Here is a 12387-nt window from a genome sequence, read left to right as displayed (position 1 = left end):
TTTTAATAGCATAGGCATCCAGTATGCTCTCTGCACTTTCTTCTTTGCAGCAGCTCTCTATCGCTTCTATACTAGATATAAACCCTTCCCTCAAACACTTTGTTGAGGTAAGCAGGGACGAGAGGCTAGTACGTCCAAGGAGCAATAGATACCACCACATATGTAAGTGTAGAAAGAATATGTGTACATGTATATGCTTTCTACACTTCTAAAGTTGTATCCACTTACCTACATTATAATAATTTCCTCAACAGTATCCAACGACCACAGGGAATTTAATTTTCTCTCAAATAGGACAACTTATTCCTTTGATGAATCATAATCACTCAGTACTAGCTATTACTCTTCTATCACTTCTTACCCCTCTCCCTTCAAAAAGTAACAGGAACACCTCTCCCTCTGATTCCCATGTAAGTAATTCTGTTCTGGGACCATTGCGGAAATCTGCATAAATAAATACTTTATTACAGACAAGGGAAGATAAAGGAAAAAAATTCACATATATCAAACCTTTAACTTATTTTTCATATATCAAGTAAGTGCATGTGAATGTTTTTATAATATCCAGTCCTGTAAATAAACATTCTCTTAAAATGTCATTGGGTTGATACGTGGGTATAACTATTTGAAAGTATTTATCACATTTTAAATGTAAATACCCTTAATTAAAAATTTCATTTATAGAAATTTGTTCCACAAATAAATTTGAATAAATGGCCAAGATAATATAGCACTAGACATAAAATGTATGCATCAAAGCCCTGATTATTTAGAAAGCTAATGACTGAAATACAAAATTAAATTTTCTTCTGAGTCATTTAATAGAAAGTGGAAATACAAATTGCATTTCTATTTGTCTCATCATATTTCCATCCTAGCGTAGTAGGAAAATGACTAATATTTTATTAATAGATTTTATACCTTTCAATATACCACGTTTCCAAGGGCGCACATGAATCAGGTACAGAATTTCTTTATAAGGGTGTACGGTAATTTGTGGATTTCCCCACACTATCGGAAGATCTGCAGTTACCTATAAGAGATAATTCAAAAACAAGAATTATGTAGTATCAACATAAAATAAGTACATTACACTACATGAAATTACTGTAACAAGTTAAAGCATAGAACAAACTGAAATTTAATTTAAATACTCCCAATAAAATCATTCACTTTTTTAAAAAACTGTAAGCCAGAAAAATTCTACATCCAGTAGAAGAGAAATCTAAGAACAAACCTACTTAAAAATGGAACAAAGGAAATTATTCTTACAAAACAAATAATGCTTATATTCTGTTACTACTTATATCAAGATCATTGATGCTTAGAAAGTCTGAATAGCTCTCATCAATCATGCACAATTGTCTTTAGGCAGTTTGATATACAAAAGAGATGAATCGTTTCAATAAATTTCCACATCAGTATTAATAAAACAAAAAATATTTAAGCAGCATTTGACCACACCCTGGCTAAACCCAACTTTCAGTTTACTGGGTGCTTATATCTTCCTACTCCCCACTGCTCAGGGAAACAATAGTCTACTTTGTGTCTCTACATGTGCGCCTATTGTGAACAATTATTAGTAATGAAATTAAACAGTACGATGTGGACTTTTGTCACTGACTTTTTTATTTAGCATACTTTTAAAAACTTTTTCATACTTTTAATGGATGAGAAATTGTATATAATGTACAACATGATGTTTTGATATATATGTACATTGTGAAATGGCTAAATCAAACTAATCTATGCATTATCTCACATAGTTATCTTTTTTGTGGTGAACAAAAAATCTATTCTCTCAGCGCTTTTCAAGAATACAATACATTGTTATAATTATCATAACCATGTTGTACACAAGCTCTAATAATTCTCTTGAACTTATTTCTTTTATCTAACTGAAATTTTGTGTCCTTTCATTCACATCTCTCCAACGACTCCCCTCATCAGCCCCTGATAACCACCATTCTACTCTCCACTTCCAGGAACTGAACTTTTTTAGATTCCACATGTAATTGAGATCATGCAATATTTGCTTTTCTGTGCCTGGCTTACTTCACTCAACATAATGGCCTCCAGGTTCATCCATGTCACAAATGACAGGATTTCCTTCTGTTTTAAGACTGAATAGTATTTCATTGTGTATATATCACATTTTCTTTATCCATTCATTTGTTGATGGACACAGGTTCAGTCCATATCTTGGCTATTGTGAATAATGCTGCAATGAACAAGAAAGTGCAGATATTTCTTTGACATAGAGATTTCAACTCTTTTGAATATATACCCAGCAGCGGAATTACAGAATCATATGATAGTTCTATTTTTAATTTTTGGAAGAAACTTCATAATGTTTATCGTAATGGCTGTACTAATTTACACTCTCACCAACAGTTTAAAAGAGTTTTCCTTTATCCATATCCTCACAACACTTGTTTTTGAATTTTCTTTTCTAGGAATCTTCAAACACTCCAGTAGTGTAGGGAAAGTCCATATATCGCCATGGACTCTGGTAATACAATTCCATATATTCTATGTTGGTGTATAATCATTTTTAAATGTTGTTGAATTCAGTTTTCTAATATTTTGTTGAGAGTATTTCGGCTATAATCCTAAGGAAAACTGATCTGTAGTTTTCATTTTCCATGATGCCGCTGTCTGGATTTATTATCTAGGTAATAATATTGGTCTCAAAGTGGAAGTTAGAATATGTTTACTTCTCTTTTATTTTTTAGAAGTGTTTGTGAAACATTAATATTAGTTCTTCAACTGTGAGTAAAATCCACTATTAAAGCCATCTAAGACTGTGTTTTCTTTGTGGGAAGTCTTACAAATGCTAATTCTCTACTTGTTGTAGGTGCATCATATTTCTATTCCTTCTTGAGTCAGCTCAGTAGTTTTTGTAACTCTATAAATTGGTCAGTTTTTTTCCAAATTATCAAATTTATGGGCATACAGGTTTTCTTAGTATTTATCTCTAATTATTATTTCTTCAGGTAGATAGTGGTGTCTCCATATGCATTTCTTAATTCAGTAGTTTGAGTATTCTCTCTTTTTCTGTCAGTCAAGGTAAATTAGCTTATTTACTGACCTTTTCAAACAACTAACTTTTGTTTTTATTGGTTTTCTCTATTGATTTGTTTTCCATATCATTTTATTTCACTCTACTCTCTCTTACTGCCTCTTTGTGCTTGCGTTGTCTTTCATTTGCTCGTTTTTCTAGTTACTTAAGATACAAAGTTAGGTAACTGACTTAACATCTTTCTTCTTTTTTTACTACAGGTATGCACAACTACAGATTTCCCTTTAAGCAGTGCTTTAGGTGCACCTCCTAAATTTTGGTCAATTATGTCTTCATTTTCACTCATCTCATATCATTTTCTAATTTCCCTTGTGATTTCTTCTTTGACTTATTGGTTATTTAGGAGTATGTTGTTCTAAATTCCACATATTCAAGGATTTCCCAAATTTATTTCCATTTTTGACTTCTAATTTAATTCCGTGGTTGTCAAAAATCATACTGTACATGATTACATCACTTTTAAATTTATTAAGGTTTATTTTATGTTGTAAGACATAGTCTATCTGGGAGAATATTCCATGTATGCTTGAGAAGAATATTTATTCTGCTGTTATTACATGGAATGTTCCATAGATGTCTATTAGATCTCATTGATTTTTGCAAGTCTTCTATATCTATGTTGATCTACTGTCTAGTTAATTACCCATTATTGACAGTGGGATACTTAAACCTCCAACTAACATTGTTGTTTCTGACTTCTTAAATTCTGTTGGTTTTGCTTCATGTCTTTTCAGGCTCTGTTGTTGTTGTGTGTGTGTGTGTGTGTGTGTGTGTGTGATATGTGTGTATATATATTATAACATATATACACACATATTATAAAGATATTTTTAAAATACTTTTCTATGCTTTCTTTATAATATGTGTGCATATATGTTATAATATATATACACATATTATAAAGAAAGCATAGAAAAATATTTTTTCTAAAGAATAGGAAAATATTTTATGTTAATACTACATAATTCTTGTTTTTGAATTATCTTTTATAGGTAACTGCAGATCTTCTGATAGTGTGTATATTATAATACATAATACATATACGATATATAATACATAGTAAATATAATACATAATACATATATGTGTATAATATATGATAATATATATACACACATACATATACATGTATATACTTATAATTGGTATATATTCCTGATAGATTGACACTTTTATCTTTATAAAATGTCTCTTCATATGCAGTAATAATTGTAGGTCTCAAGTCATTTGATTTCTGAAATACTCCAACCACTTCAGCTCTATTTTAGATACTATGTTCATGGTATATCTTTTACTTTCAAACTATTTTTGTCATTTTATTTAAAATGGCTCTAATATAAGCAGCCTAAAGTTGAACTTTTCTTTAAAAATACATTCTTCCAATTTCTGACATTTGAGTGTTTAGACAATTTACATATAATGCAGACAAGAAAACTGAAATCTGCCATTTTCCTATTATCTATATATCTTATGTCACCTTTGTTCCTGTAATCTTCCATTACTGTCAGATTTTGAGTAAAATATTTTCTAATGTGTCACTTAAATTCCTTTTTGTATATTTTACTCTATTTTTGAGTTGTTTTCTAAGATGTCCTGGGTTTTATAACTAGCATCTTACTTTGAAACAATTTGCTTTGTAATAATTCTAACTTAATTTCAGTAGCATACAGAAATATTTTTCCAGTATGCTCCTATCCTTCTAGTCTTCCTGTATGTTACTACTTTCATACCAATTACATCTCTATACATTGTAAGTCTGCCAAGACATTTATATAATTATTAATTTTTCAGTTTTTTTAATAATTTCAAGTTTTATTTTAGATACAGGGGTTACTCGTACAGGTTTGTTACATGGGTATATTGCATGAGGCTGAGGTTTAGGTTATGGATCTTGTCACTCAAGTAGTAGGCACAGCACCTAATAGGTAGTTTTTCAACACATGCCCCCCTCCTTCCCTTCCTCATCTAATAGTTTGTGTATCTATTGTTCCTATCTCTATGTCAATGTGTATTCAAAGTTTAGCTGCCACCTGTAAGTGGCAAATTGCAGTATTTCGTTTTCTGTTACTGCATTACTTTGTTTGGAATTCTAGACTCCAGCTACAACCACGTTGCTGCAAAGAACATGATGCTGTTCCTTTTTATGAATGTGTAGTATTCCATGGTATATATGTACCACATTTTCTTTATCCAATCCACCACTGATGGGCACCTGGGTAGCTTCCAAGTCTTTGCTACTGTGAATAGTACTGCAACGAACATATGAGTGCATGTGTCTTTTTGGTAGAGTGATTTGTTTTCTTTTGGGTATATACCTAATAATGAAATTGCTGGGTTGAATGGTAGCTCAGTTTTAAGTTATTTAAAAAATCTCCAAAATGCTACCCAAAATGGCTGAACCAATTTACATTCCCAACAACAGTGTATAAGCATTCCCTTTTCGCTCAGCCTCTCCAACACCTGTCATTATTTGACTTTTTAATAACAGCCATTCTGACTAGTGTGAGATGGTGATATGGTTTAGCTGTGTCCCCACCCAAAATCTCACCTTCAGTTGTAATCCCCATAATCCCCACGTATCAAAACCGGGACCAGGTGGAGATAACTGGATCACGAGGGTGGTTTCCCATGCTGTTCTCATGACAGTGAGTGAATTCTCATGAGATCTTATGGTTTTATAAGCATCTGGCATTTCCCCTGCTTGTTCCTCTCCCTCCTACCACCCTGTGAAGAGGTGCCTTCTGCCATGATTGTAACCTTCCTGAGGCCTCCCAAGCCATGCAGAACTGTGAGTCAATTAAACTTATTTCCTTTATAAATTACCCAGCCTCGGGCAGTTCTTTATAGCAGTGGACTAATACAGATGGTATGCCATTTTGGTTTTGGTTTGTGTTTCTCTGATGATTAGTGATGATGAGCATTTTTTCATATGTTTGTTGGACATTTGTATGTCTTCTTTTCAGAAGTGTTTATTCATGTCCTGTGCATATTTTTAACAGGCTTATTTCTTTTAATCTTGCTGATTTAAGTTCCTTATAGATTCTGGGTTTTAGACCTTTGTTGGATGAACAGATTGTGAATATTTTCTTCCATTCTGTAGGATGTCTTTGTTTTGTTGATAATTTATTTTGCTATGCAGATACTCTTTAATTTAATTAGATCCTTAATAAAATGTTTGATTTGTTGCAATTTACTTTTGGGTACTTAGTCATAATTTCCTTGCCAAGGCTGATGTTGAGAAAGGTGCTCAAGCTATTAAAATCCAGGATTTTAATAGTTTGAGGTCCTACCTTTAAATTGTTAATCAATCTTGAGTTAATTTTTGTATACAGTGAAAGATAGGGATCCAGTTTCATTCTTCTGCATATGGATAGACAGTTATCTCAGCACCATTTATTGCACAGGAAGTCCTTTTACTATTGCTTGTTTTTGTAGGGTTTTTTGAAGATCAGATGATCGTAGGTGTGTGGCTTTATTTCTGGGTTTTCTACTCTGTTCCATTGGTCTAGGTGTCTGTTTTTGCATCAGTACTATGCTGTTTTGGTTACTGTACCCTTAGAGCGTGTTTCACATTTTCCCTTGTAGAGATCTTCTACCTCCTTGCTTAGCTGTCTTCCTGGATATTTTAACTTTTTGTGGCTATGGTAAATTGGAATGTGTTCTTGACTTGGGCCTCAGCTTGAACATTGCTGGTGGATAGAAATGCTACTGATGTTCATACATCTATTTGTTTATCCTAAAACTTTATTAAAGTTTTTTATAATTTCTTGGAGCCATTTGGCAGTCTTTAGAGTTTTCTAGGTGTAGAACCATATTGCCTGCAAAAAGACATAGTTTAAGTTCTTCTTTTGTCATTTGGATGCCTTTTATTTCTTTCTTTTGCCTGATAGCTCTGTTTAGATCTTCCACTACTATGTTAAACAGGAGTGGTGAAATTTGGCATCCTTGGCTTTTTCTAGTACTCAAGGTGAATGCTTCCAGCTTTTGCTCATTCATTATGATGTTGGCTGTGGGTCTGTCATAGATGGATTTTATTATTTTTAGATATGATCCTTTGATACCTAGTCTCTTGAAGGTGTTTCCCATGAAGAGATGTTGGATTTTATCAAAAGCTTTTTCTGCATCTATTAAGATGACCAAATGATTTTTGATTTCAATTCTTATAATGAGTGAATGACATTTATTGATTTGTGTACGTTGAACTAGACTTACATGCCAGGAGTAATGCTTACTTGACCCTGGTGTATTGACTTTTTAATGTGCTTCTGCATTTGGTTTGCTATTTTTTTTTTTGAGGATTTTTGTGTGTACTTTCATCAGGGATATTGGCCTCAAGTTATCCTTTCTTGTTGTGTGTCTGCCAGATTTTGGCATCAGGTTAATGCTGGATTTATATAATGAGTTAGGGAGAAGCCCCTCCTCAATTTTTTGGAATAGTTTCAGTAGGATTGGTACTAGTTCTTTGTCTGATATAATTCGGCTGTGAATCTATCTGGTTCAGGGCTTTTTTGGTTGGTAGGGGTTTTTATTACTGATTCAATTTTGGAACATGTTATTAGTCTGTTCAGGTCTTCACATTCTGGTTTTATCTTGGGAGATTGTGTGTTTCCAGTAATTTATCAATTTCCTTTAGATTTTTAAATCTGTGTGCATAGAGTTGATCACAATAGTCTCTGAGGATCTTTTGTATTTCTGTGGGATCCACTGTAATGTCTTCATCATTTCCAATTGTTCTTATTTGCATTTTCTTTTCTTTATTCCTGTGTTAATCTAGCTAGTGCATTTTCTATCTTGTTTATTTTTTTAAGAGCCAACACTTGATTTTATTGATCCTTTGTATGGATTTATGTGTCTCAATATCATTTAGTTCTTCTCTAATTTTAATTCTTTCTTTTATAATACTAGCTTTGGGGTTGGTCTGTTATTTTTTTCTAGTTTCACTGGGTGCAAAGTTAAATTGTTAATTTGAGCTTTTTCTAACTTCTTTATGAAGGCTTTTAGTGCTGTAAACTTTTCTCTTAACATCGCTTTAGCTGTATCCCAGAGATTTTTATAAGTTATGCCTCAAGTTTTGTTAGTTTCAAATAATGTTTGATTTCTGGTTTAATTTTTAAGTTTACCCAGCAGTTATTCAGGCGCAAGTTATTTAATTTCCAAGTATGTGTGTGGTTTTGAGAAATCTTCTTGATATTAATTTTTATTACTATTGCACTGTGATCTGAGAATGTGCTGGGCATGAGTTTTGTTTTGTTTTTTAATGTATTGAGTCTTTCTTTAATTACTGAACATGTGGTCAATCTTAAAACATGTTCTATGCGCAGATGAAAAGAAACTATTTTCTGTGATTGTTTGGTGGACCATTGTATAGCTTTCTATTAGGTCCAATTAGACAAGTGTGAAGTTTAAGTTCAGGACTTCTTTTAAGCTCAGGACTTCTTTTTAAATTTTCTGACTTGATGATCTGTCTAATGCTGTCAGTGGGGTGTCGAAATCTCCCACTATTATTATGTGGCTGTCTATGTCTTTAGAACATCAAGAAGAACTTGTTTCATGAATCTGGATGCTCGAATATTGAATATATATATAATAGTTATATAATATATATAGTATAATATATACAATAATATACATATAATAGTTCAGTTTTTTGTTGACTTGCACTCATTATCATAATGTAATGCCTTTTTTATCCTTCTTAATTGTTGTTGGTTTAAACTCTATTTTATCTGATATAAGAATAGAGACTTGTACTCTTTTTTCTTTTTGTTTTGCAGGTAAATCCTTTTCCATCCTTTTTACTTTGAGCCTGTTGGGTATTGTTACATGTGAGACGGGTCTCTTGAAGACAGCAGTCAGTTGGGTCTTGTCATTTAATCTAGCTTTCCACTCTGTGTTTTCTAAGTGGGGTTTTTAGTCCAATTACATTTAGGGTCAGTACTGATATGTGAAATTTTGATACTATCATCATGTTGTTAGCTCGTAATTATGGAGCCTTGGTTGCACAGTTGTTTTATAATGTCTATGGGCTATGTGCTTAAGTGTGTTTTTGTGGAAGCAGGTGTCCTTTCAATTCTATGTTTAACACTCCCTAAAGGACTTCTTGTCAGTCTCGTCTAGTAGTAACAAATTCCCTCAGCATTTGATTATCTGAGAAAGATTTTATCTCTCCACTTATGAAGCTTTGTTGGGTGGGAGATAAAATTCTTGGTTGGAATTTCTTTTCATTAAGGATGCAGAAAATAGCGCACCGCTATCACCAATTTCTTCTGGTTTGTAAGGTTTCTGCTGAAGGATCTATTGGTAGACAATCAGGTGTCCTTTCTATGTGCCCTGACCTTTCACTTTACCTGCCTTTAGGACTTTTTCTTTCACATTGACTGACCTTGGTGAATCTGATGAGCATGTGCCTTTGGGATAGTTGTCTTGTATAGTATCTAGCCAGGGTTCTCTGTATTTCTTTAATTTGCTTGTCAACCTCTCTAGCAAGATTAGGGAAATTTTCACAGACTATATCCTCAAATATATTTTCTATGTTGCTTACTTTCTCTCCTTCTCTCACGAATGCCAATGAGTCATAAGCTTTGTCTCTTTATATAATCTAATTTTTATCAGAGGTTTTGTTCAACTTTTAAAATTCTTTTTTCTTTATTTTTGTCTGACTGAGTTGATTCAAAGAACATCTTTGAGCTATGAACTTCTTTCCTCAACTTGATCTATTCTGCTGTTAATACCTCCATTTGCATTATGAAATTCTTGTAGTAAATTTCTCAGTTCCAGACGTTCAGTTTGGTTTTTTTCTTAAAATGGTTATTTCACTTTTCAGCTCCTGGATCATTTTATTGGATTCCTTGCATTGGGTTTCAACCTTCTCCTGAATGTCGTCAAGTTTCCTTGCCCTCCAGATTCTGAATTCTATTTCTGTAATTTCAGTCATTTCAGTCTGGTTAAGAACCATTCCTGGAGACCTAGTGGGCACATTTGGAGGTAAGAAGACACTCTGGTTTTTGAATTGACAAAGTTCTTGCATTGATTCTTTCCTATCTGGGAGGGTTGGTTTTCCTTTAACTGTGGTGTAATTTGGGTATAGTCAGTTTGCTTTGTTTGTGGATGTTTTCAGAAACAATATTTATTTGAGGCTGAATTCTTGCCCTTGGTTTCACAGGGGTGTATATTAGCAGAATATTTTGGGGGCTGTCTTTTGAGCTGTGATCCAGTAGATGGTGCTTAAGAATAATGACTGGTAGATAAGCTCTTACACAGCCACGTGACTCTTTTTCTCATGTTTGCATGTGTGCTCTGTGGTGGGAGAGGGTGGGGAAGAGATGACACCCTCACCACGTCGATTTCTGGGCCCTAGAGGAGCCCCATTTGATTACTGGCATTGCACCCACGTTTCTTTTGTTAGGCGTTCCAGGCCAGGGGGCTCACTTGGGCACAGGCTGCAGCAGGCAGGTAGGCCACACTGTTTCTAGACTGGCCTTGCAGAGAAAGGAATGTCCCACTCCCACACCAGCTGATGGACTAATGTGTCTCACCGTTCTCAGTGCTCTAAGACTGGGGGCTCCTCTTCAACTTGAGTGCTGGCCAAAGATATTGGCTCAGTACTCCTGAGCTGCATGATGCAACCCTAAGGCATCATGACAGGCCCACAGATCGGGGTCAGGCTCCAGCTGCTCTCAGGGATCTCAAGTGCTCCCAGGTTGCTAGGAAAGTATTCAGTTGGAGCAAAGCACTCAGCCTGGAGAGTGGAGGCTGTATTGTGTACACACTTCTGTGGGGCAGCCAGGCAGGTGCCCTGGGAGATGCTGGCTAGCAGTAGGGCATACAGAATAGATGTGCCCCAGTTCCATCTGGAAGCTGCCCTTGCTCTCTCTTGGCCTGGCAGTCAGCTGGGGTTAGAGCTTCTAGAAGGGAGATGGGGATACCTGGGGCCTGGACACTTATGGCTGCACTCCAACAGAGCTGCTTCATGCAGGAAAGCCCCTGGCTCCATGTTAGCTGAAGTCCTGTCTCTGCCTACTTTCTGAAAAGATCTCTTTCTCAGCTCAAACATCCATGGGGACATGGAGTCCTCTGTAGCTGGTACCCTAAAGGTCTGCAGTGAGAATAAGCTGTACCTTAGTCTCTTCACTCTCCCCTTCCCCAGAAGTTGTTTGGGGCCAGGAACTATCTCTAGCACTCAGGTATCCCATGTAGGGTTTCCAGCTTCCTCCTTCAGCCTCAGAGTCTGAGTTGCCTCTCAATCCACTCTCGGTGTTTTCCCTCTGAAGATCTGCTCTAATTATGTTGGCTTACTGGATATTTTTGTCTCTCTCAATGGGAACAGCAGTTCTTGGCTGTGTCTATTTGGCCATATTGTCCCCCTCCCCATTTTTTCTTTTAAATGACCTAGAAGAAAAAGCAGTTACATCTAGCATATATTTATGTTGTATATTCTATTCACCTATATAGTTATTTTTATTGATGCTGTTTTTAAGTTGGTTGAGCTTTTTGGATATGTAGTTTAAAGTTTAATAAAATCTGGGGCTTTTTTGGCCTTTATTTCTTTGAAAACTATTTCTTTTCCTTTATCTTTCTCTTCTGTAGAACTACTGTAAGTCATACATTGGTATGCTTGATGCTGTTCCATGGATATCTAAAGTTCTGTTGATTTTTCTTTATTTTTTCCTCTTCCCCAGACTAGACAATCTGTATTGACTCATATTAAAGTTTGATGATTATTTCTTCTGCCAGCTTACATCTACTGTTGAGGCTGTATAATTAATAATTCTCATTGTACTTTTCAACACCAGAATGTTGGTCTTTTTCATTATTTTTATAACTATATGTATATGATCTATTTATTGAAACATCATTGTCATACTTTTCATTAATTCTTTAGATGGGATTTCTTTTAGTTCATTGCATATACTTACAAAGGCTTATTTAAAGTCTTAGTCTAGTAATTTAACGTGTAGGTCCTCTTAGAGACAGCTTCTAACAATTGCTTATTTTTTGTGCATTGGTCATACTTTCCTGTTTCTTTGCTTCCTTGTCCTTTTGCTTCATCTCATAATTAATTTCTTATTGAAAACTACTTTTTATGGTAATATAGCCACTTTGGAAATCAGATCATCCCCTCCTAATGGTTGGTTTTCATTGTTCTCGTATTTGTTGTTTTGTTCTTTTATGGTTTGGTGACTTTTCTGAACTAATTATGTAAAGTCTGTATTCATTATAGTGTGTGCCTACTGAAGCTCTGTTTAGTTGGCTTAGTGGTCAGCAGTAATTTGCCACAGGTTTCTATAAACGGTGAAAGAACCAAT

General features: G+C 34.6%; 1 protein-coding gene across 1 annotated transcript in view; it reads right to left on the bottom strand.

The window, feature by feature from the left end:
- CFAP47 (cilia and flagella associated protein 47) overlaps positions 1 to 12387 on the bottom strand; it is a 458984-nt gene that overhangs the window by 131520 nt on the left and 315077 nt on the right. Inside the window, exon 49 of the mRNA XM_054473062.2 lies at positions 922 to 1033. Coding sequence (XP_054329037.1) covers positions 922 to 1033 — 112 coding nt within the window. The remainder of the gene's footprint in view (positions 1 to 921; positions 1034 to 12387) is intronic.

The sequence above is a fragment of the Pongo pygmaeus genome, chromosome X, assembly GCF_028885625.2.
Source record: "Pongo pygmaeus isolate AG05252 chromosome X, NHGRI_mPonPyg2-v2.0_pri, whole genome shotgun sequence".
In the NCBI taxonomy this organism is placed as follows: Eukaryota; Metazoa; Chordata; class Mammalia; order Primates; family Hominidae; genus Pongo; species Pongo pygmaeus.
The sequence above is the reverse complement of the archived record's forward strand: the minus strand, read 5'-3'. Positions and strand labels throughout refer to the sequence as shown.